Source organism: Perca flavescens, chromosome 13, assembly GCF_004354835.1.
Source record: "Perca flavescens isolate YP-PL-M2 chromosome 13, PFLA_1.0, whole genome shotgun sequence".
NCBI lineage: Eukaryota > Metazoa > Chordata > Actinopteri > Perciformes > Percidae > Perca > Perca flavescens.
In genome coordinates this window covers 16,181,233-16,207,699 of record NC_041343.1, presented here as the reverse complement: position 1 = coordinate 16,207,699, position 26,467 = coordinate 16,181,233, and the positions used below count along the sequence as shown (strand labels likewise).

The window sequence follows — 26,467 nt, the reverse complement described above, 5'->3', positions numbered from 1 at the left end:
TCACTGCCCAGTCGCATGATCTGGAATGAAAAGAGGTAGGAAAAGCATTATTACAGTGGAAACTCTCACACAAACAAAAATGCACCAGCGTGAATAACAGGTGCACTCCTACCGGATTAAACGGGCTACATTTTCATCAGCGGAAATCTAAACTGTTATATAAAAAGGTTTTGCAGTGTACATTTTTTATTTTGACTGCAGGTAGGTAAGTAGCCGTCCTCGTGGGATCCAATGATGCTCAGTTATATGTGGGGAGCAATGAGATCTGCTAAACAGTATGGTGCAATCCCATGTAATGTACTGTCACATCTGTCATGCATTGGGAGCCATGTTAGAGGACTCAATGGGCCAAATGGGCCTTATGTGGCCCAATTTTATTGTTTTGGTTAGGAATTTGGAAGCAGTTTTTGAGTGTGAGGAAACCAAACGTTTTCTTGGTTTCCACATCTTGTATTGTAAATATAGGTTGGATTTTAGTAATATAATGGATGTGAAATTGCCGTTTTAGCACTTTTTCTTTGATGCCAAGATACCCAGCTGTAATCAAACTGGAGATATTGCTGTTTTTAATATATGTCTTCAAATATCCTAGTTTTACTTAATCATGACACAAAGACAATGATTACAAGCTGCAAGACAATACTTGTGCCTATGTAATCCAATAACATTAAAGTGGTGCATGACTGTATTCAGGAGTGGAAACTTTAGTTCTTTGTTTAGTTTCACAACAGTTTACCTAACACTTAAAGCTGGAGACAGAGCACAATTCAAATATAGACATACAGTATTGTTATAATAAGGGAGTGAGAGATTAAAGTTGAAATGACTCAGATCCACCAGGATACTTAACAAAGCCTCAGAACAAGCAGAATCCTAACGGAAGGAATGAAAGGCTAAATTTCTCAGATAATCTTATTATTATGGAATTTGAATCTGCTCATGAGACATTTCATATCTACAAATATGAATAGTTTTTTTTCCGCACACATTTTCGAAGTATATTACTTTGTTTGTGTAGCAACTCTGGCAGCCTCAGGCAGAGAGATATATTCAGAAATTGGGCTATGTAGGCTAGAGGCAATCATTTAAATCCCACACACACTGATATTATCACCAACTGACAGTGTTTGCTAGGCATAATGGAGTTTTTTGTAAGCTCAACTCTCGTGGGTTATTAAAAGTCTGCATTCTTCAAAGTCTGCTTTAGGCAACGTCCAAGTTTGAGCCATACATATTTCAAATGTTTGAAATAAATGTGGGGTACTCCACTGGAGTAGTATCTAGTACCATAACATTGAGTCATTTGCCCACTGTAAGGCACGGATTTTGAATTACCAGTGTTCGAGTTGTTGTTGTGTTCTCTGCATATGTGTGCAAACGGTGTTCCTGTTGTTAATCACAAACTTCGAAATCAGCATGGAAAAGTTTAAGGCTGTAGAGTGGTGGCACACAACTTATTTTGTACCAGGGAATTCCTGTCTTGAAGTAAATTGCTCCAGAGGCTTGATGGTGTTTTAAGCCCCCAATGTCAACTTCATGGCACCTAACCGTAACCTTAACCCTAACCCTAACCCTAACCCTAACCCTTGCCTAATCCTAGTGCCTTCCAGGCAGCGTGCCTGGAAGATGACGTTGGGGGCTTAAAACACCAAACACCACTCCAGAGTCACATTTATACATGATTCTGTATATGGGCAGAGAGATTTTTGTGAATTCTTTTTACAGATAGAGCCTTTTCTAAATAAAGATTTAAACGTGTAATTTTTGGGTTTGTTCACATGTTGAAAAGGACGGTGGCTTTATCAGGAACGTCCAGGATGTACACACAGTTAATGTGCACATGTTGGAACAAGATAATAAATAATATTTACACCTTGGGAAACCCTCACACAATCGAGCCGCGTGGCTTTATAAATAAACACAGCTTACAGCATCCGTGAGCAGACTACCTTGAATTATCACTGTCAGCTCAGAGGATAATAGTGCATGATCCCCTGACAAACTGAAACAATGAATGGCGAATACAAAAACTATTGCACTCAAAATGTAATGTTTCATCAGACAGCTTTGCTAAATATTTGTGACGGCTCTCCCAGCGATAAAACATCTATCAGGAACAGAAGCATATTGGAATACATCCGCTTAGCCACATGTTTTGTGTAACTAATTGGATAACCACACCAAGTAAAGCACGAAATTGCCTTTTTTTTATCCCACCTGCAGCAGTGAATGCAACCCTCACTGCAGGGCGTTGGTGGGGCACAGAAGCACACACATTTATGAGTCATACATTTAATATGCTCTCCCTTCCTACTCATATCATAAACACTCTGAGAGATGGAAACGAAACATCCCCTTTTTTCCTCTTTAATCACGTCGGAGACTTTGTCATAGAGTCGAGAGAGATTCTCTCCTCTGCGTCCTTCGACTGTTTCTCATCCTTACTCTCCCGTGCCCCCTGACTCCTCTTCTCTTACCCAATCTGACACTCAGAAATGATGCTTTGACTCCCCTTGTGCCAGTTTAAAAAAAAGAAGAAATAAAACGTGTGTGTGTGTGTGTGTGTGTGTGTGTGTGTGTGTGTGTGTGTGTGTGTGTGTGTGTGTGTGTGTGTGTGTGTGTGTGTGTGTGTGTGTGTGTGTGTGTGTGTTTGGCTGAGAAGATAAGAGATTAGCATGAGTCAGACAATGATTCAGGACACCAGGTGGCAAATGTCTCAAATCATGTTCTCTCCCTCTCTCTTGTTTCCTCTCTCTTGTTCCCAGTCTTCACTAGTCCTCGCACTGCACATGCTGTCAGTGCTGCTCGCTGCTTGCTCGCCGTCATCTCCCATCGTTCCCACTCAGAATATGAGCCCATCTTTCCATACCTCCCTCTTTTTCTTTCTCCTCTGCGATGTCGCCTCGTGTTCCCCGTCTGCCTGCAACTGTGGCAAACTTAATAACCTAGCGGTTCACAGGGTGGGCATGGAGAGGTTAACAGGGGAGATAAAGAGGGTAAAGACAGATTGAGTGAAGAGGGAAGGTGGTGGGGGTGTAGTAGAGGGAGCGATGGCCAGATGTGGAGAGATAAACGGGAGCGTATCGGATTGAGGTAAAAATTGAGCACGAATCTCAAGGAGTGTATAGGGAAAAAAGCAGCAGCTCACGTTGTGCACGTGATGCTGGGTAATTTAGAAAGAGTGGGACATAGGAATGTGTAGTGAGAGGCAGAGAGGGTTATAGAGAGCTGTGTAGAGGTGGATGGAGGCAGGGATAGAGAGATAGAAGGAGGGGTGGTGATCCTGGGGGCCTGATGACTCATGGCTGTGCTGCGGTTTGTGCGTCACTGGCGCTGGCTGGAGGAGGAGATAGTGGAGAGGTCTACGCATTTAATTACAGCCTTCCAATTTAGACGCACTGTACACACGCGCACCTACACACACACTTGCACAAAATAATATCACAAATAATAGTCTTACAAGTACACTAATTTGTGACACACACGCACACAGTATGTAGACAAGCATGGACGTAGGTGCACACTGTGAGCACTCACAGATGTTCGCAGTGTCTTCAGCATACTTGCAAACTGAATGTTAATTATTCTTTTTTTCTACATTCCTTTTTTTTTTTCAACACGGGTATCGAGCTAAAACGATTGTGGTCACGAGCGTGTTGAGCATGCACGTTCTCTGCCTGCAGCCATCCCATCCCCGACAGAAACTTAGCCCCCCAAATAAAATCCCAAATACCAAATCGTACCCTTTGAGCAGTTGCACCACACGGCTTGTGACTGGAATATGAAATCGAGACACAGACATACATAGGGACGTGCAGGACTCGCTTTGATGACGCAGTAAAGCAAACTTCTCTCAGATAATACTGATCACAATAGAATTTGCACTGTGTGATGTTCGAGTCATCCTGCTAGTTAAAGGTCATCCTTGTAAGAGCAGGATTTTGGCATCACCTGTCGTGTATTTTGTGGATTATTTACGGTTGTATGGTTTCGAATAAGACACGCAAGGCTTCTGATTGACTGACTACTGGAAATATTTCAAAAATTATCATATCCTTTACATTCAACTTGCTGTTTCTCCGCTGCTTTAGAAATCACTTCTCTTTCAGTTAAGTCGAGTTGATTTCAAAAGCACTGTTAACACCTGCACTTTCCCCAAGTGCTTGACGGGAAACAAAGGACACATGCGGATAGGAATGAGAGTTAAGAAATAGAATAAGAACATCATGAATAGCAGGAAATGGTGGCAGAGCCTGCTCTCGAAATCAGGCACAAAAGAAAGTGCGACGGCTGTGTTATACGATGTTTTCTGTGTATATTTTTGGCAACGTACATTTGCTTTGTGGAAAATGTATAGATAGTGTTTATTGACGTTACAAACCTGAGCTTAATGTTTAAAAAAACATTCTTTCTTTACAGATCCAATATACTGGACTGTTTGTTTGGACTGTTTTTAATTGTATTCTAAAGCTGAAGTTCCAAATGTAATATGTATTTATTATATTTAAAATAGTATTTGTTTGACAGCAATGTAAAATAATTAAATGCAGTAAAATAAAATTTTTATACAATTTATATTAGATTAGCTGTGACTCTTACATGATCAACATTATCCCAAATCATCCAAAGATAAAGCATTTTCTCACATTCATTTACTCGATCTCCTGTTGATATCTACGTTTTATTCGGTATAAGTGGGTTCTTTTTTGGGCTTTGTTTCCCCGGTAAATATCTATGTATTTTTTCAATATCCTACATCATATGACTCAGCCATCATTTTCAAGTTTTTATTAACCTGCAGTACAGTCTAATTTGTGCATTGGTTTCACGGAAATAAATGCACTATTCTATATTGTTTTACTTTATCATATATGAAACTGCAGGTTAATTTGATTTCAAGGGCTCCTTCGCCTTTGAACTGACATAAAAAATAACATGAAAATCAAAAGAGCCCTAGGAAATCCAAGAACACACTGTGTATATGAAATTAATAAAATATTTATTGTGAATGTAAACACATGCTTTATTTCAGAACATGTTGGTTTCACTCATTCACATTTAATTTGAAATGTTTAGATTTAAGCCCTTTCAGCACCTTTTTTATTTTTTATTTCTTCTTTCTTTCTTCCCATCCAAACACATTACCCTCCTTGTGTGCCAATTATGCCCCTAAGAGGCTGCAAGCCTCACTCTTAAACAATAGGAGCAATCAGTTGCCCTCTCCCCCTCTGTATGCCCCTTTACTCCTCTCTCTTTTCCAGCAGAGAGTGCAAAGGGAGGATCATTTTTCCAAACAGTTTTGGGAGGAAAATGGCAGGAGAAAGGAGAATCAGAAAGAGATAAAGAAAGAGAGACTGGCCGGAGTCACGTTGGTTCACACAGCCTAGAGGCACATCTGACAATACAACACTGCATGCAGATGTTTGCTGTCTTAAGCCAAGACTTAAAAGCCAAGCTTAAAGCGCTGCTCTATAACCCTTGATACAGATATTTTTAACCCCAAAATACACAAAAACATGGCCACACTGCCAGTGATATCTACTAACATTATACAACAAAGAAGCTGATGGATATTACAGCTTTTTCATTTTTGAAATTAAATGCTTCAATTTGGCTCTTTTTGTTGTTACTCAAATTATGTTCAAATTATTTGTTTATCATAGTGTTATTGCATTAACCTTCAAAATAAAGAAATCTTTTTGATTAAAAGTTAATAAAACAAGACTTCATTCATTTTTGTAGATACATAAAATAAAGAACCAATGCAAATTTATAACATAAATCATTTAAGCATGTTTTCAGATGTTTAAGTAAAAAAAATGTAATCAATTCAGGGGTGTGTTTTCCGGCAGTTTTCCAGGTCTTTCAATTTAACGCCTATTTCCCCTTTCATTCATGCCTGCTATCAGGAGTCGTCAGCATCTCCGTCCCTGGGGAGGGAAATCCCAGCTGTCACTAAATAACTTTTCAGATCACACCAATAAAGCTAATGTCCACGAACACCAAAGGGCGTGGAGTCCATTTAACAGCTGCTTAACACATGAGCACACAAGTAACACCCACACACACACGTATGCGTGTGCACAAACACACACGCGGATTGTTGTGGATTACTCTTACCAGGCTAATGATCTCCTCAATGGGACAACTGGGACTCTTCTGAGACCATCTTCAGCCAGAGGCCCCATAGGGACCTAGAGAGGGGCTAAGGGGTAATTACAATGTAAATGCTGCGTTTGTGTGTGTGTGTGTGTGTGTGTGTGTGTGTGTGTGTGTGTGTGTGTGTGTGTGTGTGTGTGTGTGTGTGTGTGTGTGTGTGTGTGTGTGTGTGTGTGTGTGTGTGTGTCCAAGATTAGGTTAATCTACAATCAAGCACATTTAGATTATAATTGATGTAAAAAAATAAAAAAATAAAACTGAATATCCAATTATTAGTAGTTTATACCAAAAAAACATATTTTTTAGATCTATGTTAACAGATTTAACCCTGGTATATGTTCACTTGACTTCAGACACTTTTTCAGACAATTTAATTTGGCATAAGGCTTTCTTAAACATATAGTGTATGAAGATATTGAAATGAATAACTGTATGTAAATATCCAATATATTGTATTTTAGCTCATTCTGAACAATCTTTTGAACAATAAAACTGAAAGTCAAAGCACTGACCTAGAAAACAAACATAAAATACAATAAAGGAACTTAATTTTATCCAGTATTTTCACATTTAAACAGCTTTGAATGAAAACTGTGTTAAAATGAAATACTTCAAATTGATTCTTCTTTTTTTCAGAAAAGCTTAAGTCTCCAATAAAATTTGAGCAAAGTTCACTCACATGTTCGTTTGTGCACATGCCAGTGTGTGCATGTGTTTGCTTTCTGTTACCTCTTAAAGGATTTCTACTGAAATTAAGGTTCAGCTCCCTCTCTGTTCAATAAACATCCGGATGTGTTATCAAGGAAACAGAACGTTTTATAAGCACCTGCTCACATTTGAAATTATTATCTAAACATTCAAAATCAGTGGCACAGGATACAGATGACTGGAAAGCAGAGGACAAGGAATGGAGGAGAGACTAATTGAGAGGGAGAGAGGGATGGGGTAAATGGATGTATGATTGATGTGAGTTGGACGCTGGGAGAGAGAGAAAGAGAGGGAAGGGGGAGAGGGGAAGCAACAACAAAAACAGGGGGCAGGCCCAAATTGATCCTCACCTTCTTTTTTGTCATTGTGCCTTTGTTTTGGCTCATGGCTCCTCATCATCATCATCATCATCATCATCATCATCATCATCATCATCATCATCATTATTTTCCCCCTCTCTCTCCCTCTCTCTTTCTTTCTCGTTCTGTCACCACCCCTCTTCCCGCCCCTCTCTGTGACGCTCGCCATGCAAATCAGATCGTAACATGACATTATGGCTCATTATACCTGGGCTGAATGAACGGTCTGCTGCTGGTGGCCAGCCGTTTCAGGTACAATGCAGCGCACAAAGAGAAAGACGTGTAAGAAATGTGCCTCAAAATGTAAATGTTCTGTTTCTTTGTCCTTTTATTTCCTGCATGTCATTTTCGTGGCGTCCAGACAGAATTGTACGAGGCAGGGCATTACGTAATTTGGGGATACAGGCTTGTAACGCCTAAAGACAGCACTGATGGAAAGAGATAGCGAGAGGGTGTAAAGAGAAAAATAGAAGCAAAGAAAGGGAGTGAGAAAATGAGAATCATAGGAGAGGAAAAGTTAGAAAGAGCCATGAAGGCTCAAGCAGCAGAAAAACATTGTGGTCATCTGCAGTGCGATGAGTCACCTGTAGGCAACACACACACACACACATACACACACACACACACACACACACATGCACAAACTCAAAAGAGACAGGCTTTGCAATCTCAGCCCTCAGCTGTGTAGTTACAATGCCATATTGTCTCATAAACTGCATTCACTGAATGCGTCACTTTGTTAAATCTGAAGCACAATCTTCTGCTGAATGCATGAGTGAAAATAAAAACTGATGGAATTTCAAAATCAAAAGGAAACTACAAAATGATTCAACCTTTTAAAGCCTTCCTAGTGAATCTGAGATATCACCCGGATGATTACCATAAACTGTTAAACAAAATGTTAATGAAAGACAGAAATTAGTCTTTTGATGCTTTACTGCCAGCATGATGTTGCTGCTTTGTTAAATAGTTCTGATAAAATCTGTGGATTAAATCAACCATCTGTATCCTGTGTACATATTTCCTTCTGCTACACCCTTCTGCTCCTCTGTTAGCTCGGGCTTGAAAAGGCTGCATCAGATGTGCTGTGATCAACGTGACTAAGTCATTCAACAAAGTTACTTTTCACAGAGGGAAGGAATCAATCACAAAAATGTCACAATAGAAGAGAACAACACATTTGATGTTAATCACATTGGCATCACTGTTGACAATGTCATAAACCAGTAAAATAGCCTTTTGATGTTTTGGAAAGACAAAAGAATGACTAAAAGCAAAATAAATCAAGTTCAAATGGTATGAAATTACTATAAAAATATATATTATTCAATACCTTTACTTACTACACTGTAACGCTAAACTAATGTGAATTATCTCGCAAATGTTTGTAAACACAAAATATTTGCAACCTTCAGTTTTGAAAGGTCAATGAGAAACAATATCTTTGTTATGAGAGAAACCAAAGAAGGGAAAAAGCAAACCTCACTTGCTCTATTTGCTTTTTATTTATTTTCACTCATGGAATTTAATATTGAATGTGTTGATTTCTTAATCACAGATATCTGCTTCAGCCTCTGACATATGTATTTGATTCAGTGGCAAAGGACTTTCTTGTAAAGCTCTATGTTAAACTGACTCATTATTCATGGCCTGTCAGATAGCGCAAGGTTACTGTAAAACAAAAACAAAGCATTCATACTGCAGCCTGACAGGAAATGAGGTGAGCTTTCAACACCAACGTTAGCTAATTTCCAAAAGTCAGTCCATTGCTGGGTGGTATCATTATGTTGCTATTTGAATGTGAAATATCTGTTTTATTGATACCTGCAGCAGCAAGTGTTTGTGACGGCCGTGTGGCTCATGGCCAGACAAGCATAAGGTTGCTGTTTCCTCCTTGAGGATAAAAAGATGGGAAATAAGGCGCAGATCTTCACTGATTCTAATTCTCTCTGCGCTTAACTCACACTCTCCAGTCCTCCGCCATCCCCCCCCCCACACAGCCAGCTTCATCTCTTTTCAAGCCTCATCACCAGCACACAACACTCCCCTTGCTCCGCCCCACCACCTCCCTCCCCTCCCCAATTGCCTCCATCCACTTTCATGTCCCTGAACAAGAATGAGATTAATTCAGTCCATTTGTATTAGTAGTAGCTGGTTGTGCTGCTTTAGGTTCCCTAACAGCAGTAAAAAGAAAAAATTGCGAGCTGCTCCTAGTCGGCCATCTCCTTACACTGTGGAACCTCACTGGTGTGTTCTCACTCTCAAGCCTTCAGTCTCTCCTGTGTGAGTATGTTTGCAGCTGTACGTCTGTGCAAACATTTTGTGCAAATTATTCTGAGGCACTCTTTTATTCATGGGCATGTGCATCTTTTAAAGCATTTCATTTTGGGAACATTTTAGTTAAGTGCATGCAGCTTTCAGGAGACTGGAAACATTCAGGTGTGAAAGACCACACAGTAGCTATTAGCTTTTTGGCAGTGTTGCCATGGCAACACTATCAATGAGAGTACATATTGATTATTAATATTTCGCTATCATCTAGTGAGTTGGAAACTTTACATTGTTGAGTAATCAATGAGAGACGAGTGTAAACGTTTTGTGTCCAGGTCTCAATAGTTGTCATTATATGACCTGGTCACAACCTTCCTCTGTGGTTGCGACCTTTAACTGTAGAGTCTGACCACGTAGTTGGTCAAACTCTGTCCAAACAAGCTTCACTGATGTTTTCATTGTTTTTGTCTTTACATCTATATTTTTTAAATAAGTTACGTTTTCCATTAGATTGTTTAAATTCCCAAATAAGTTTATGTGGTTTGCCACATGCAGTTCTATGTGGTTAAGAGTAACATCTGACTTGCAGCAGCTACAACTATCGAAATTTACTTAAAATGACACAGTGTATGAATCATAAAGGGCAACAGCTGAAAGCTCTGACTGTTGGCTGTACAATACAATAAGCTTTGTTAGAACAGTATAGAAAATTTTATCTTAAACGGAGGTAACCGTTCCTTACGTACTGTACATTTACAGCTAAAATTAATCATATCCTTACTTTACTATATGCTCCTCCAACTTTTTTTTGGTGTTCATGCACGTGTAAGTTTACAAGTGTACATGTTTACACACCAGATTTCAAAAGGTGAAAGGCTGTTGTGATGAAGGCCACTAGGCTGAGACATCACTTAAATGTATGTAGTTAAGACCTGTGTGTGCTAAGCGTTTGTTTTCAATCTCTCTCCAAAAGCAGATACTGCAAAGTTATTTTTTAGGTTCGATTTAAAGAGCTTTGAGACTTTTCAAGTGCCACAAGCTGCTGATATGTTTAAGGTATAGTGAGGCCAGGTGCTGCTCTGCTCCTGCGATTCACATGTCAGATCGAACATCACCCCGTTTCACTTCTTCGGACAAGGAAAAAAAAGCTCCCGAAGGTGAAACTGAAAGTGAGAGAAACAGGTTGCCTTCTCTCCAAGGTCAACCAGCTGCCACAGTCAATGAGCCTCTTCAGTCTATGCGTAAACAAATCACAGAATCACCTCCACAACAACAAACCCACAATCACAGACATAATAACCCCCATGAGCTTAATGGAAGGCTTTTGACTGAGTCATACAAGATGTCCTCAAAAACCTGTTTCCATCTGATCTTTTACAGTTTTTTTTTCTGCTCTTGCCCGTGTGAGCAGTCCCTGAGACACCCTTTGGTGCTGTCTGTTTGTGTTTACTCCTGCGGACAAACCCGCAGCTTTATCAAGGGTGCTATGGAAAGGACAGTGTGTCATGAGGGACCGAGCGAGCAGCACGGTGCCGCATTGTTTTAGAGGCTGGATGAGTCATGGAAGACAAATTGGGGTTGGTGGCATTTGAGAAGGCTCGTCCATTGCATCAGGACAGCACTGTTTAAATCAACAGTGGGACTATAACATGTTCCCATGATGCCTGTTTCAGCAGGTCAGACAAGGAATTCATTAAGGTATAATGTAACCTAATTACCTGAGAGACTCGACAGTTACATGCTACCATTGTAAATTGTTTTTGGAGAATACCTCTGCTGTCTCTGTTAACCCTCCTCACATGAATTTAAAATTCCCCAAACATCAAGCCATATTTATAGCTCCTAGTACACAATGTGAGTGCAGCATCGCTGTTACTATTTCAAGTAATTTCTATATGACTCACCAAAGAAATTCAAAAGCTCATACATCATCAAAAGAGCAGACAGCAAATTCTGTTCTGCTTTAGTCATGGCTGAATTATTTCTCATCTATATCGTCATTTTTCGGTGAGAAGAGTCCACGCTTCAATTATTTGTTCCTTTTGACAAGTCTAAAATTCAAATGAGGCGCTTGACATTGTGTAGATTTAAACTGAAAATGTGGTCAAAAATATGTGAAACAAACGACCCCACCACCACCACCACCACCCCCCCCCCCCCCACACACACACACACACACACTGCAACCCTCCACTCCCACCCTCTCATTCAGGTTTTTAAGACAAAAACATTTCAAAATAATGCGGCTCAGTAGGTTTCAGCTATCTCTGAGTGGCTGCCTTTGATTTTTTCTTTTCCTGTCTGTACTGATAAAAGCAAAATTACACAAGATTGCCCACATACAATAGGGGCAGCTATAAATGCGTTCATTTTGTTTTTGACTTTCAGCACGTCTCCTACGTAGATTCATCCCGTGTGCGAATGTCAAGTGTACGCAGGTGACAGACTCCGAGTATAATCCGTTTTCCTCCTCGCTCCCCTTTTTTCTCTCTTTTCCACCTCTGTGTCTCTTTGTGTCTCGCTCTCTCCCCCCTCTATCTGTCTCTGACCACCCTCACACACACTGCCAACGTGAGATAGCCACGGCTGTGTGTCCAGTGCAGTGTGTCATGTGTGATAATGTGTGACGTACTCGTCACGTGCCAGCGGTTTTAGGGTTCCACCTGAAGCTACTTATTATTGTTATCATTTGTAGGCATCATCATTATCAGCTGGAGCAGACGCGACGGGTCCCTCTGCGACATTGTTCCCTCCAAAAACCCCTAAAGCTCTAGCCGCCAAAGCTACCCACAACGTAACCAACAAAGGAGGGAAGAGAATACGTCGAAAATCACTCTGGCACTCTTTCAATGTCCCTCCCCTCATCCATCCTCTCATCCATGGCCTACACCCCACCACCACCCCTCGGTGTACCCTCTGCACTCTGTCTCCCTTTTTTTTTTGCCTCTCTATCAAACGTTCACTTCTTTTGTCTCATGCACTCTTTCTTATTCCATTGCACTCTATCTTTCTGCGTGACACACTCTGCCCTCGTCCGCTCTCTCTGCGGCCGCCATTATCTAAAACACCCATCTCCTCATCTTTACCTCAATTCCCCTCTCCCATAGTCAGGAAAAAAATCACAACCTATACACACAGATAAACGCACACCCCAACTCACACAAACACACACACACACACATGCACAGTGACACTGTGCATGCAAATAGTCTAACCCCTCCTAAAACCTTCTTCTATGCACACACTCACCCACCCACCTTCTACTCTCTCCAAACCCCTAGCCCCCTCCCCTAATCCTAATCACACCACCACCCCCGTCATCAACCCTTATCTCACTCCACCAAATCTGCTGTGACTCAAAACAATTTCCTCTCATTTGCGATTTTACTGCCCACCCCCCGCCTCCTACACCTCCATCAAACCATCTACCCCCTCCAATACCCCATCAGGCGAGAACCCCACCCAAACACACATGCACACAAACACAAACACATACAAATGCACTCACGTACACACACTCTGACCGGTCGCCATTAACAATGACGGCTCATCATGTGTAAGCGGTGACTTGCCACTGTCATCCAGTGGAACCCGAGAAGAACTGCAGTGTGACGTTCCAACCGCTGGTTGGTGGAACATATTTACGTGTGTGATTCTGTACGTGTGGTTGGGATGGGGGAGCCGGAGGAGTACAATTTGGTGGGTGGGTGGAACCGGTGGGCCTTGCTGCATCACTGAACCAGGAAAATGAATGAGAGCCTACACTAGGTGTCACCCCCTTCCTCTTTGACAATATGTTCGACGGTATGTTGCAGGTTGCTTGACTGTGCTTAATGACTTGAATCAGCAGAAGGAGAAACAAACGTTTATGTTATTTGATGAAATTATTAGGAATCCATTCAAAGTTTAGTGAAGCAGCCTGATGTGCCAGAAATGTTGAGCGTTTGAATTTCAACAAGAGCAGAACAGCACCACCCGATGGGAGGTTCTCACAGCCACGACCAGATAGAGAGGATCACCTCACTGAGAGGTGTTACTATGGGAGGAAGAATATAACATGATGAGGAGGATACAAGCGAAAATAAATCTCTGAGTGAGAAACACAACGTCAGTTTCTGTATCTCTGCAGTTATGAAATGGTTTGACAGCCAACAGCAAAAGAGTTTGTTAGTTTTTATCATAAGTCTTTTTTTTCTAGCAGACAGTGTGCAGTTTGTTCTGATGATGGGGATTTCAAATATCGCCTTTGGCTTGTAGTGGTCATTTAAGTCAAATCTAAAACCAGGAATATGCTGAAACAGTAGTTTCTTCTTAGACACGTGTTGTTGAGTCTATAATGCAATAACCATGAAATACAAACATCAAATATCTTAACATTTAAAGAAGTGTTTACATGGCATTATGCTATCCACCCAATTGTTTCAACTCAATTACATGCAATTGAATATGTTATTCAATATTAATATGTATTTATATGTCCATCAATAGCCGTGAATTGTTATTTTACTTAATTCTGCAATAGCTGATTTCTTCTTCTTCTTCTTCTTTTGGGGGTAAACAAGCTGTGAACACAACAGCTATGTTATGGGGCGACATTATCATTCATGTGAAGTTGTGTTTCTGACCACCCGGCAAATACTATAAATACTATATATATATATATATATATATATATATATATATATATATATATACTATAAATAAATACTTCTAGCATCGTTTTATGTCTCTACCAACTCCTGAGGGAAACATTTGGCTCTTTAGTTGCTAAATGGTCCCTGGTGTTCACCAGCTATAGTTGCTAACTGTGTCTGTCTGATATGCTGAGCAGTTAGCATACAGTGGGTTTTTAGAGCTTTTTTTGCTGAAAACAGCTGCCTTGTGCAGTTTAAAAAAACACTACGAGAGTGGCGAGAGTGAATCAAAGTTGCTGCCCGGGCAGCTAAACAATGAGCTGAAACTGGCTGTAAAGCTCTGTAAAGCCTAAAGGCGCTGACACACTAACCCGATAATCGGCCTTTGGACAGTCTGGCGAGGTCAGTGACTCGAGTCTGTTCCGTGTGTTCCGTGCCATCGTCCGTCTGGGGGGCTGGCGGCCTTTATTTTGGCCGACCTGACGTGTTCAGTCGGAGACAGGGCAGTTGGGACTCACCCGGAAATGGTGAGCGGAATGAGTGACTAGAGTCTCTCAAAATCTGCCGAAAATCTATTAAACTGACCCAGCGGTTCTCAAAGTGTGGGGCGCGCCCCACTGGTGGGGAATAGAGACGTGACAGGTGGGGCGCACCAAACTGGAGTAAATTTTCTTTTTATGCCTTTATATCTTTATCCAGACATCCCAACTGTCCAGGAAGTTCCGGGAGTCTCCCGCATATTGATAGCGGAAATGAGATCAAAGAGCGCGCACTCGACTAGAGAGTGTCTGTGTGTGTGTGTGTGTGTGTGTGTGTGTGTGTGTGTGTGTGTGTGTGTGTGTGTGTGTGTGTGTGTGTGTGTGTGTGTGTCAGGGTACCCGCGGGGTCTTAAAAGCATTGAAAAAGTCTTACATTTGATCGTCTCAAATTATCGGCCTTAAAAGCCTTGAATTTGGTATACAAAGTCTTGGATTTCGTTCCAAAGGTCTTATATTTTTTGCCTTCCCTAGGATTAGGTTCATACCGTAACAAAACAGCGGTTAAACTGATCGGAGGATGTGCGGAATGTGTCGGTGTGTCGAGCCTGGCTGGCCACTCGGCGCCTTCAGACAAAGCTCAATATAACAGGCTAACGGATTATTAGCTAGTCAAACACCGAGCGGCTCCATTAATCTGCTCGGTGCGTCTTATAACAAACGGAGCGAGAAGCTGCCGGACTCTAACATCTGTTGATCCGTGCAGGACTTCACTGTGAGCGGACTGTTTAGAGACGATGTGACCGGCAGGTAAAGTTAAAGGTTCGCTGCTACTGTAGCAGAGCTGCAAGTAAACCAGGGCTCTCAAGTGTCACACATTGAGCGTGACTGTCACGCACTCCCGCCACACATTGTCTTTCTCACGCGGAAAAACTATTTATAACATATTTAATATTCTGCAGCGCCCAGAAGTTTTCTGGTGCGCCGCTCTCACTATGGAACTGACAGGAATCAAGGGTGTCTCCCCTGGAGTTCTTAGTCAAGCCTGCCACTTATCAGCCAATCAAAAAAATAGAAAGGGGTTATACATATACAATAGCCAATCAGAAAATAGCACTATTGTATCTGGGTAAGATTTAACGCAACAACCAATGAGAAAAAAGCATAGAGCAGCGTACAGACACTTCCCTAAACGTTCCCAAACAGGGCTCTGTGTCTGTCAGAAGGTCTGAGATCTACCGTATCAGCACAGCAATCACGTAATGCACAGCAGACTATGATGCAGGTAGATTATTTTATAGGTTTTTTTAGGTACTTTATTTTTCTCAAAATATCACGACTCCTCCAAATCTCAGAGAACACAGATATATTTTGAATGTGCACAAAGTTTTGAACATGAGCAGAAATCTTGCTCAAAACACATCTGAAATATTACAGTCCAGGGGTTTATTAATTCATTAAAATGAATGAATTTATCATTGAGGTGAATAATTGCCATATGCACATTTAAGGAGGTTACTTCCTCAACAAAAGTTGTCACAGCCTGTCCTTAAAACTTAAGAGCCCTGAGTAAATGCTGTACTGAGCTGTGTGTTTTCAGTGTTAAACACAGCTGCAGCTATTCATGCACGACTGTTGTTGGTGATTTCCAGAGGTGGAAGACTTACTCACATCATGTATTTCAGTAAAAGTAGAAAAAACAGTGTTGTAGAGTTACAAATTACTTGTCAGTTACAAGTCCTGCATTCAACATTGTCCTTAAGTAAAATATACTGTACTTAAAGTACCAAAAGTAAAAGTGCTCATTATGCAGTGTAATATATCTTATATTATTGGATTATATTATATTATTATGCCACATCATATCTCTGTGAGATGGGCTTTTCAGCTGTTGCTTCACTGAAAACAAAGTACAGATCTCAGCTGAACATTGAGCATGACTTGAGAGTGGCAGTATCAAGCCTGCAACCCCAGTTTGAGAAATTGTCCAATGCAAAACAGGCTCAATGCAGCCACTAATGCAGGGATAAATAGACCTCACTTGCCAAATGGATTTCTCTTCTTTTCTTTTTTTAACAGATTGCAAAGTGGCACTTTTATTTATTTTCTATTTTTGAACTTGATACAAATTTGAAAACAGCTGTAATTTTATTTTCTTTATTTTTGAACTCGCTGTTATTTGATGTAGATTGTTAGTTTGTATTTAGATACAACTTGTTACTATACTGATACTAGTTGTTCAATAAATTGGAACAGTTTAAGCTTGTTGCGTATTTCATTAGCATTGTGTTGGGCCGATGGGGGCAGGTGGGGCTTGAAAATTCCACCTTGTCCAAAGTGGGGAATGACTAAAAAAGTTTGAGAACAACTGAACTGACCTTTGTTGATCTGAAATTAAGACAGATTCAGCAACTGCATGGCCTATTTCTCACTTAAAATGTTTTCAGAAACATGTTTCAGTGAACTATTTTAGTACAATATGAGATCTTATTCTGAACAAGCCGCCATGACAGTCTGGCTTTGAATTTCCGGAGAAAACAAACCCACGTGACGCGTTAGTCCAATCAGCTGCCGGTTTAAATATTTTCTGCAACAATACAGATTAGCGCCACCTGCTGTTATGGAGACGTATTACGTCTTGTCTCTTTGGTGTGTTCTGAGGCAATTTTTGGACCAACTCGGGGAGACTTATCAGTCCGACTGGCTTTTCTGCCGACGGTTGGCCGTCTGGTCGGTGTGTAACCGCCTTAAGGGAGCTGCAGGTTCAGGTGATAATTATCCGTAGATTTTTAATTAGCAATAATCAAAAGCGATACCTTTCACTTATTAATTGACACATTGTTAGTGTGAAATTGTTATTTCACACTATACATAGCCCCTTTAAAGCTGTTTACATTTTTACATTTAGAAGTGGTCAGATGACCGACTTATCACTTATCACCCGACTCTACAGATACCACAGCAGGCTAAGCCTCTATGACCAGTGATAGTATCATTTTAACCCCTCATTACATATCTAGGAGCAAATATAATGTGTCATTTACCTGTACTGTTAAAGTCATCTTTAACTTTTTCTACCTTATTCTCCACAGTAAAATTGTCTGCGTCACAACTTCCACCTCCCGTCAATATCCTGTTGAGGACACGTTTAAGTAGGGTGAAAGCCCTGTAACTCATACAGTGTGTTAAATAATAGGCATGACCAAAACATTTCATTCCTTTGAACCTTGGTGAAACAGTAAAGATCTGTGGAGCTGCAGAGCAGCTGAGAGAACAACTACCAGCTTCATTTTGGCACCGTTTTTAAGGGGAGTGCACAGCTTGTTGGTGGGTCGGGGGTGGAGAGATCTGACTTGTAGCAATGCCCCAGCATACTGTATTTACCCACTCTCACAGACGGACATTGCCTTGGTTATTGATTATTATCCAGGTAATTGGTTATTGATTACTCCCAGCCTTCTTGTCTGAGGGGACTTACTGTACGACCATTCAGTTTGGTATTGAGTTCTGTGTTCTGCCAAATCTAATTTCAGTATGGAAGATTTAGCTACAAAAAACACATGTGGAGGAGTAAATGGACACTCCAAAACAGACGAATCACCTTCTGCTGCTGCTCGCAGTGTTGACTCATGCTGCGGATCCTGCATGAAAAGAATCAAGCTCTGGTTACCTGTGGACTACAAGAATGAAACTGTTCAGTTTTTAAAACTGGTGGGACCCATGGTAAGATTGTGTTTACAAGAGTTGAATTATAAACCCCTCAAGACTAAACATTTTCAGAGCTAAAGGTACTAAGTCTGCAACAACATTCAGAATAATTGAGTGTGAATCACATTAGATACAGGAACATCTGTCCTGTCGAGGCTGTTAGGATTGTATATTTTTAAAAGCTGCTATTATGTAGAGTAGTTTGCAGTGTTGGTCACTTATTACCATGATAAAAGTGAATATGTCTTTGTTGCCTTTAGTTTGAAACATGAGCATTGTGGTGTACCAGTAATCCTTTTCAATTTGCCACCTGCTCCATTATAACAGTAATTAACAGGGTAATAACTACAAACCATTGGCAATAATTAGAAAAAGAATTGCCTGTAGTGATAAAAGTGTGTCAGTAATTTACAGAAAACAGAATACACCCTCTCACTGACCTAAATAAATGCCTTAGATCACTATCTTGAGTATCAGACAAATACAGTGTGATATGTTGGTTGTACTAAATTAGCACTTGAAGATGTTCAAAGTAAGCCTTAAATACCTTAAAGTTTCTTATACAGTATATATCAACTCAAGTATAGACTTTAAACATGCTTGATAGAGTAGATCAGAGATATTTTAAACAATATTTTCAATATAGCATAGAAATCTGAACAGAAAATTATAACTTTGTGAGGATAAAAATAGTTTTCACTTTTCTCTGACTCCCATTCAGCGCACAAAGCCAGAACTTGATAGAGGAGGACATTTAGTTTCCTTATGATGCCAAAGGCTGTCAAAAACCTGCACCAGCAATCACTAGAACTATTTTCTAAAGAAGAAAAGAGAAGTAGTAAAGATCTTTAGAAATTCAAAAGGAGCTGCAAAAACCAAAGCATAACACATGCCAGCTGCCAGAGCAAATAAGAACTTTCTCTTACCTCAATGCCTTTTGAAACATGTTTTTTTATACAAATAATAACTCCATCAGCTACTGTATGTGCTGCATGTGGAGTTTACTGTTTTCAAGTTTGGTAAAGTTCACTTATCTTTTTATATTTATGAAAACGAGGGAGCATAACTTTGTTTTTCAGTTGATTTCACAGTTGATGAGCTTCCTGATCGGCTTCGTCAGCATGGTGTTCTGCGGTCACCTGGGGAAAACAGAGCTGGCGGGGGTGGCGTTAGCGATAGCCGTGAGTGATCTCGGTGCCGTTTAGTTTCTGTTTTTGTTGCCATTCTGCTCTCAGGCATCACTGCTTATTCTCTTTCATAGCGTTGCTTTTGAATTTATTTTATTCAGACATTTATCCAAGCATGAATCTGTTTTCCTTTTCTTTCTGGACTGTTGTCTAATGATATCTCATTTCAATATAGGTAATAAATGTCACAGGTATTTCCATTGGCTCTGGTTTGGCATCAGCATGTGATACTCTCATATCTCAGGTATTCAATTCATCTTATTTATACAACCAGGTCAGTCCTGACCAGTTACTGCTGTGTTCACAGTATGCTCTTCCAGATTTGTTTTCCTGTGTCAAATTGCCCTTTTTCTTCCACTTGTTTTATTTTCCTGTTTTTCAGACTTATGGGAGTGGTAACCTAAAGCGTGTAGGAGTGATACTCCAAAGGGGAGTTTTGATTCTGCTCTTAGCCTGTTTCCCCTGCTGGGCCGTCCTCATTAACACTCAGCCTATTCTGCTGGCTGTCAGGCAGAGCGCAGAGGTTGCCAGGTGAACCCCTTTACAATTCAGAATTATAATATATATATATATATATATATATATATATATATATATATATATATATATATATATATGTATATATATAAAAAACTTGATTCACAAGTAATAAGTGTATATGTAGCATTTGATGTCAGTTTGTGCTATTGTATGGCTGTGATGCACTAAACTAATAGCTATATATATATATGATGTGTTGTGTTTATCATTTTCCCTTTTTGTCTTTCTTCCATAAAGACTTTCCCAGCTGTATGTGAAGATTTTTATGCCCGCTCTGCCAGTGAGTTCAACCTCCTCAACAGTTTTTTATAACATGTTTTTTTATATCTCCATCCAAATATGCTGTATTGAATTGTTTTTGTGTTGCATTATTGATCCAATTAACACCATTCATCCCTTCAACTTCATGCCGGATTCATCAGGCTGCCTTCATGTACCAGCTGCAGGGGAGGTATCTTCAGAATCAGGTGTGTTTAATGACCTGCAAGACCACTGGTGTGAAACAATAAAAGGACTGAAAGTTGTCCGTAACAAGACCATTTTGTGTGCTAGAAAGGAACGTGTACTGTGAGAAAGTAACCAACAGCCGCTGCACTGTTGTGTTGAACACAGCGCGTTTTTTTTAAACAGCTTGCTTTGGCTCACAGGGCATCATGTGGCCCCAGGTGATATCTGGAGCCATGGGGAATGTTTTAAATCTAATGATAAACTACATCTTCCTCAACCTTCTGGATCTGGGGGTCGCGTGAGTACACCCACCATACCCACAATAGTGTACTCCTTAACTGAGTCATAATCTTTAATATTAAAAACAAGTTTAGAGTATAAGTCAGAGTAAGAATATAGCATGCTGGAGGCTTTATTTGAGGACTTCTTTGTATGAGTGACTGACAATGACTACATGCTTTGTTTTTCTACCTTTTTTGGGTGTTGTTTAATCGTCTGGACGCCACTAAAGTGGATCTGCAGCTGCCAATACCATCTCACAGTATGCTTTGGCTGTGTTTTTGTTTGTGTACATCTGCTCCAGGGGACTGCAAAAAGCTACATGGGATGGTAAGTATAGTGGATAAAACTACTGTAGGCATAACTTTTCATTTGACCTTCTTATGATTTCTTGGAAGATTTGTCGGATGAATTTTGTAATATGGTGCTAATTGTCAGGAAAATAGAAACAAAAAGACTATTTATTACTTTGGTTAGCTCTGTCAGATGTCCTTGAAATGAAAGCTCCATTTAAATGTACATTTTTCATAAAAGTAAGTCTAGATATATATTTTATACATTATTATAAATGTTACTCCCTATGTCTGTTGAATTGTTTGGTTGCCTATAGCAGCTACATTTCATACATTTAGATGTTGACCTGCTGTGCACTTAGAAAAAGACTCTACCCTAGCTTTACAATTAATTGTAATTAATTAATTGGACATGAACAAATTCATCAAGATTGTTCATGTCCAATTAATAATTTGAGTGCCCCATTACATAGTTCTTTCTAGGTAACTTCATAGACAATTATTAAGAATTACAGACCTAGAAAGTAAAGCAGTATAGTTTTGGCATCAAGTTAAACAAAGTGCTAATCAAACATTTTCTGTCCTCTTGATTCACACTTACATTGATATCAAGTATTTTAAGAAACCTATTTACACTCCTATCAACTGTATTGTAGTGCTAATAAGCAAACATTAACATACTAACACGCTAAACTGAGTAAAGCTGTTAAACAAAACCTGCTATACATCAGCATGTTAAAATTGTTATTGTGGGTGTGTTAGCATGCTGACATTAGCATTTAGCTCAAAGCGCTATTGTGCCTTAGAACAGCCCCACAGAGCTGCTAGCATGTCTTTAGACTCTTGTTTAATCTTTCATGCAATGTTCACAAATCCCACTAATGGATGAGTTTTGGTTCAGTTCTGTATTGTACACATGACAATTAAGAACTCTTACTAGTGGTCAGTGTTTTCAGTATAACATTGCTGCCTTAAAGGTATAAATACATTTCACTAAATGTATTGTACCTCCTCTCCAAGGCTGGTCAAAGGACTGCCTGCAGGAGTGGGGTCCTTTCCTCCACCTGGCCATCCCCAGCATGCTGATGTATTGTCTGGAGTGGTGGCTGTATGAGATCGCAGGGTTCCTGGCAGGCATCATCAGTGAGGTTGAGTTGGGAGCGCAGTCTATAGTTTATGAACTGGCTGTTATCGCTTCCATGGTAAGTGCCTTACAATGCTTTTTTCTTATAGTTAGGATAACTATCTTTTTCTGGTATGTTTTGAATTGATGAAGTATCTAACAAAAATGTATACTAATTTCATATTTGTGCAGACCCCTGAATGATTTTGATGCTTAGGACTATACTTAAGAATCTTTGTTTATTACTATACTATGAAATGATTATTTCCATTTTCCATTCATCCTGTCTACCACAGTTTTCAATGGGTTGCTCTGTGGCTGCCAGTGTTCGGGTTGGAAATGCTCTTGGTGCTGGGAACACAGAGCAAGCCAAGCTATCCAGCAAGGTCTCCCTCATCTGTGCATGTATGAATCAAATTTGTAGCCTGACAAATCTCCTGCACAGTTTATCGATAAGGGAGGTGGTGTGGAGTTTTGTTACAGAGGAAAGCTCCTTGGATCTATTCTATCAGGCCTCATTACAGAACTTCCTAAATCTGAAATCCTATCTTTTAGGATTATTGGTATTACAGAAACATGTTTTCTAACTTCATTTAGGAACAAATCCTATTTTATCTTAGGATAGGAACTAAGCTATTACAGAACCATCCTAACTTAGGTATTTCCCAAGTTACGAATCCTAAAAAAGATAAGTTACAGGAGGTCTGAGATGTAGGACACAGGCATGAGTTTAGTTAGTGCTTCTGGGAAGATATGATTTCCTATCTTTGAAACTTAAGTTAAGCTAAGACAAGCAGTTATGATATTTTTTCTTGATCTACCAACTCTTTTCAAAGCCATGTGTCATGTTTTTTTAATATAAATCTAACACCAAAAGTTTTTCTGTTGGGTCCTCTACTCTCTCTGTCACTTGTTGATTTAAAATATATGCTAATCCACATAAACACAAATTTGGTTTTATATATTTCCCACCATTGTCTAATAACATGCTGTCATTCTTATGCCCAATCCAGTTATTGTCTCATGTTTCATCGGAGTTTGTCTTGGTGTGTCTAAGGATGTGGTTGGTTACATTTTCACCACAGAGAAGTGAGTACAGATTTTGTGTTTTCTTACCTCAAACAATAACTAACGACAGAACCTCACACAGAGAGCTCCTATAATGTTAAAGTGAAATTCTTCATGTATTAACTTCAGAGGACGCTGACCCTTGACAGCAAGGTAAGCTTGGACTTGTTGATTTGTTACAACCTGAGACATGGTGCAGCTATTTCATCTAAGCGGAAACATAAACTTTGCATTCACCATTTTTTTGCAATTTTATTCTCAGGTCTGTATTTGCATTTTGCTTTTAGAGACATTATTCAGAGGGTTGCTGATGTCATGAAGATTTACTGTTTCATCCATGTCGCTGAGGCCATTGCGGTGAGCCTTTGCCACACAAATCACTTTACCTCTATGCTGAGCAAAATAAACCTGACGTGTTGTCACAGATGTCAGATTTTTCTTTTTATCGTTTTACCTGCACAGGCTGTGACAGGAGGTATTGTCAGGGGAGCAGGGAAGCCAATGGTTGGTGCTGTGTGCAGCTTGGTGGGTTTCTACTTCATTGGGTTCCCCATTGGAGTGTCTTTGATGTTCCCTGTCAAAATGGGCATTGTGGGTGAGGACAGATACAAATATTTACACAGTAAGTAAAAAATGAATCATATGTCCATTCAAACTAATAATCTGCCCTCTTTCCATCTCTGTTGCAGGGTTGTGGTCTGGGTTTTTCATTTGTGTTTTGGTACAGTTCACATTTTTTATAGTTTTCCTGTATAAACTAAACTGGACAAAAGTCACTGAAGAGGTGAGTGATACCCTGTGTCACAGGACGAAATTAATTCAATTAATACAGTACCCTTGCCATTGTATATAAAACAATGCAAATAATGTGGACAGCATGTGATACTAATGTTTAAGCCTGTTTTTCAGTGTTTTTTTTAAATATGTAATATAGTTGTTTTAAATATCTCTAAATAGGCGCAGATAAGGGCGGGAGTCCACATTACAGAGAGGAACGAGATCTTTGGGATAGAAAACAAAGGTAAACACATATGGACATCTTTTTTTCTGAGAACTATTGCACAACTAACACTAGTCATGTATTAAAACCTCTCACAGCCCTGGATTCTGGTGAGAAAGAGGTTCACATTGTGACCAGTATATCCACTTCTTTGAGTCCAATGGAGGGGAAGCTGGAAGTGCTCGGTGCAGGTCAGCAGACATCAGATGACGTGGTTCTGTCAGTCAGGCAGCTGGTGGTACGACGGGGCCTTGCTGTGCTGCTCATGGTCATCATCCTCGCTGCTGGAGTCTTCATCAGCGAGCTGCTCATCAGACTGCTAGAATGAGACGAGTGACCATTATTAGACCTCATGTGTGCAGCACAAAACAACTCTGTGAGTCTGCCTTCCAGAGTACAGATGCATCTTCATGTTTAGCAATAAGGTATTCCATGTGGAAAAAAACAGACACCTACAATTGACAGCAAAATTATACATACAACAATATGTCTTTGGGTGTTACAAGATTAAGTGATTAGCAGAGTGAAGGCAGCTTCCATCATAACATCTGAAGCAATTTGTAATGACACATTTCCATTCCATACTCACACTTTTACAAAACCTCTGACCAGTTATTATGCACTAATGATATGAATATTACAGTGATTCATGTTATACAAGTAAAAATGTTCCATATCTTTATTAAAAAAGTGAAATTATTTCATCATTTTGAAAACTTGAAAAGTTGTTGAATTTGTTTAGATCCATTTGGATTATTACTTTATTTTCTGTCATTACTTCACACCGAAGGGTTTGTCTTTAAAGAAAAGCCTATTTAAGGTACTTAGTACTAAAGTTAGTATTTCTTGTTCTAATCTTATTTATAGTTCAAACCCAATCACTTTTGCAGTACTTACTGTACATTAGTCATGTAAACTTATAGGAAGCATGACTTTAATGAGGCAGCCAATGAAAAGCTGAACTGGATAAATGCTGTATAGGGATGTCTCTTCATATAGAAACATGTTGTGTAAGATAGTTTCCAGTCAAGACACTGAGGAAACATGTTTTCATTATGACATATATATAGTCTGAATGGATGCCACAATTAGAAAGAGTATGAATAAATGCTATATTTAGGCTACAGCGTGTCCATGGATGTGTGCTTTCATCATCAAAGACAGAAAAGCTGCTCTTTTTCTTTGGTTTATTTTTTCTTTTCTTTGATCTGTGTAGCCAAATTTGATGATAATGAAAGGTCTGTATGGTCACACTGCAACATGCTGGCTGGATGAAGAAATGTCAAACAGACATATCCACAGTTATAAGCTCACAAATAAAGAATTCAATCTGCTAACAGCAAACATTAACCATGTGTGATTGTCAGAAATATGTACATGTATGGTGTTTCTCTACATATCCTATGAAAGCAATTAGCTCAACATTTTGGAAAATATGCTTGTTATTCGAGTTGTAAGAGAAGATAGATACCACTCATGAAGCTTAGCGAAAGTTCAATCAGGAAGACTTCCTTTACTCACTCACTCATTCTCATCTCTCTCCAGCTTCTGTACTCTTTGGGCGTTCACTCAAAGTACTTCAACCAGGTCTTGCCACGATCTCTCACTTAGCCAATCATATCCTTGCTGTCAAACTTTAAAATATGTTTCCCTTTCTGCTGCTGTCAGTTGTCATTTCACAGATCTGTCCCTTGTCCACACCTTTACCTCCAGTCTTCATCATATCAGTGCCCAGTCCTGCTCCACATTCCAGCATCCAGGTCTTCAGCAACTCTCTTCACCACCACCGTCAGTGTCTAGACCCCAGGGGGGAATATTATGAACTAATCACAACATCACTACCCCCCTGAATATACCAAGTCACCTAAGGGTCTAATTGCCAAAGACTCTTCTCAAGATCTTTTTATAATGCACTTCAATAATGGTTCACTCTTAATGAAGTCTCTCCTAATTGAAATGTCTGTCTGTGACATATTGGTCTACTGCCTGAAGCCAGTCAGCTTTGCACAAAGACTAGAAACGGGAAACAAAATTAACCTATCAGCACCTAGAGCTCACTGATTAAGCTGATATATGCTGTCCAATGTCTCGCTTTGCCAGGCCTTCCTCCACAGCACTGCGAAGGAAGGTCTGACTAGACCACACAGCATTCCGGGATGGGAGAAAGACGTGCTCTGGTTTATTATAATCGTCTTGGGCGGTACGTGCTGCACAG

At 39.9% G+C, this 26,467-nt stretch overlaps 1 protein-coding gene across 1 annotated transcript; it reads left to right on the top strand.

Annotated features, from left to right (window-relative positions):
• Positions 1-24,937, top strand: LOC114566905 (multidrug and toxin extrusion protein 1). Its single transcript, XM_028595747.1, has 17 exons — positions 1-35; positions 18,141-18,330; positions 19,395-19,496; positions 19,678-19,746; positions 19,885-20,033; positions 20,280-20,322; positions 20,465-20,509; positions 20,690-20,787; positions 21,001-21,098; positions 22,082-22,263; positions 22,481-22,589; positions 23,198-23,273; positions 23,540-23,609; positions 23,715-23,847; positions 23,942-24,036; positions 24,210-24,273; positions 24,351-24,937. Exons 1-17 carry the CDS (start codon positions 16-18, stop codon positions 24,578-24,580), a joined length of 1,773 nt encoding a protein of 590 aa, XP_028451548.1. The 5' UTR covers positions 1-15; the 3' UTR covers positions 24,581-24,937.
• The last annotated feature ends 1,530 nt before the right edge of the window (positions 24,938-26,467 follow it).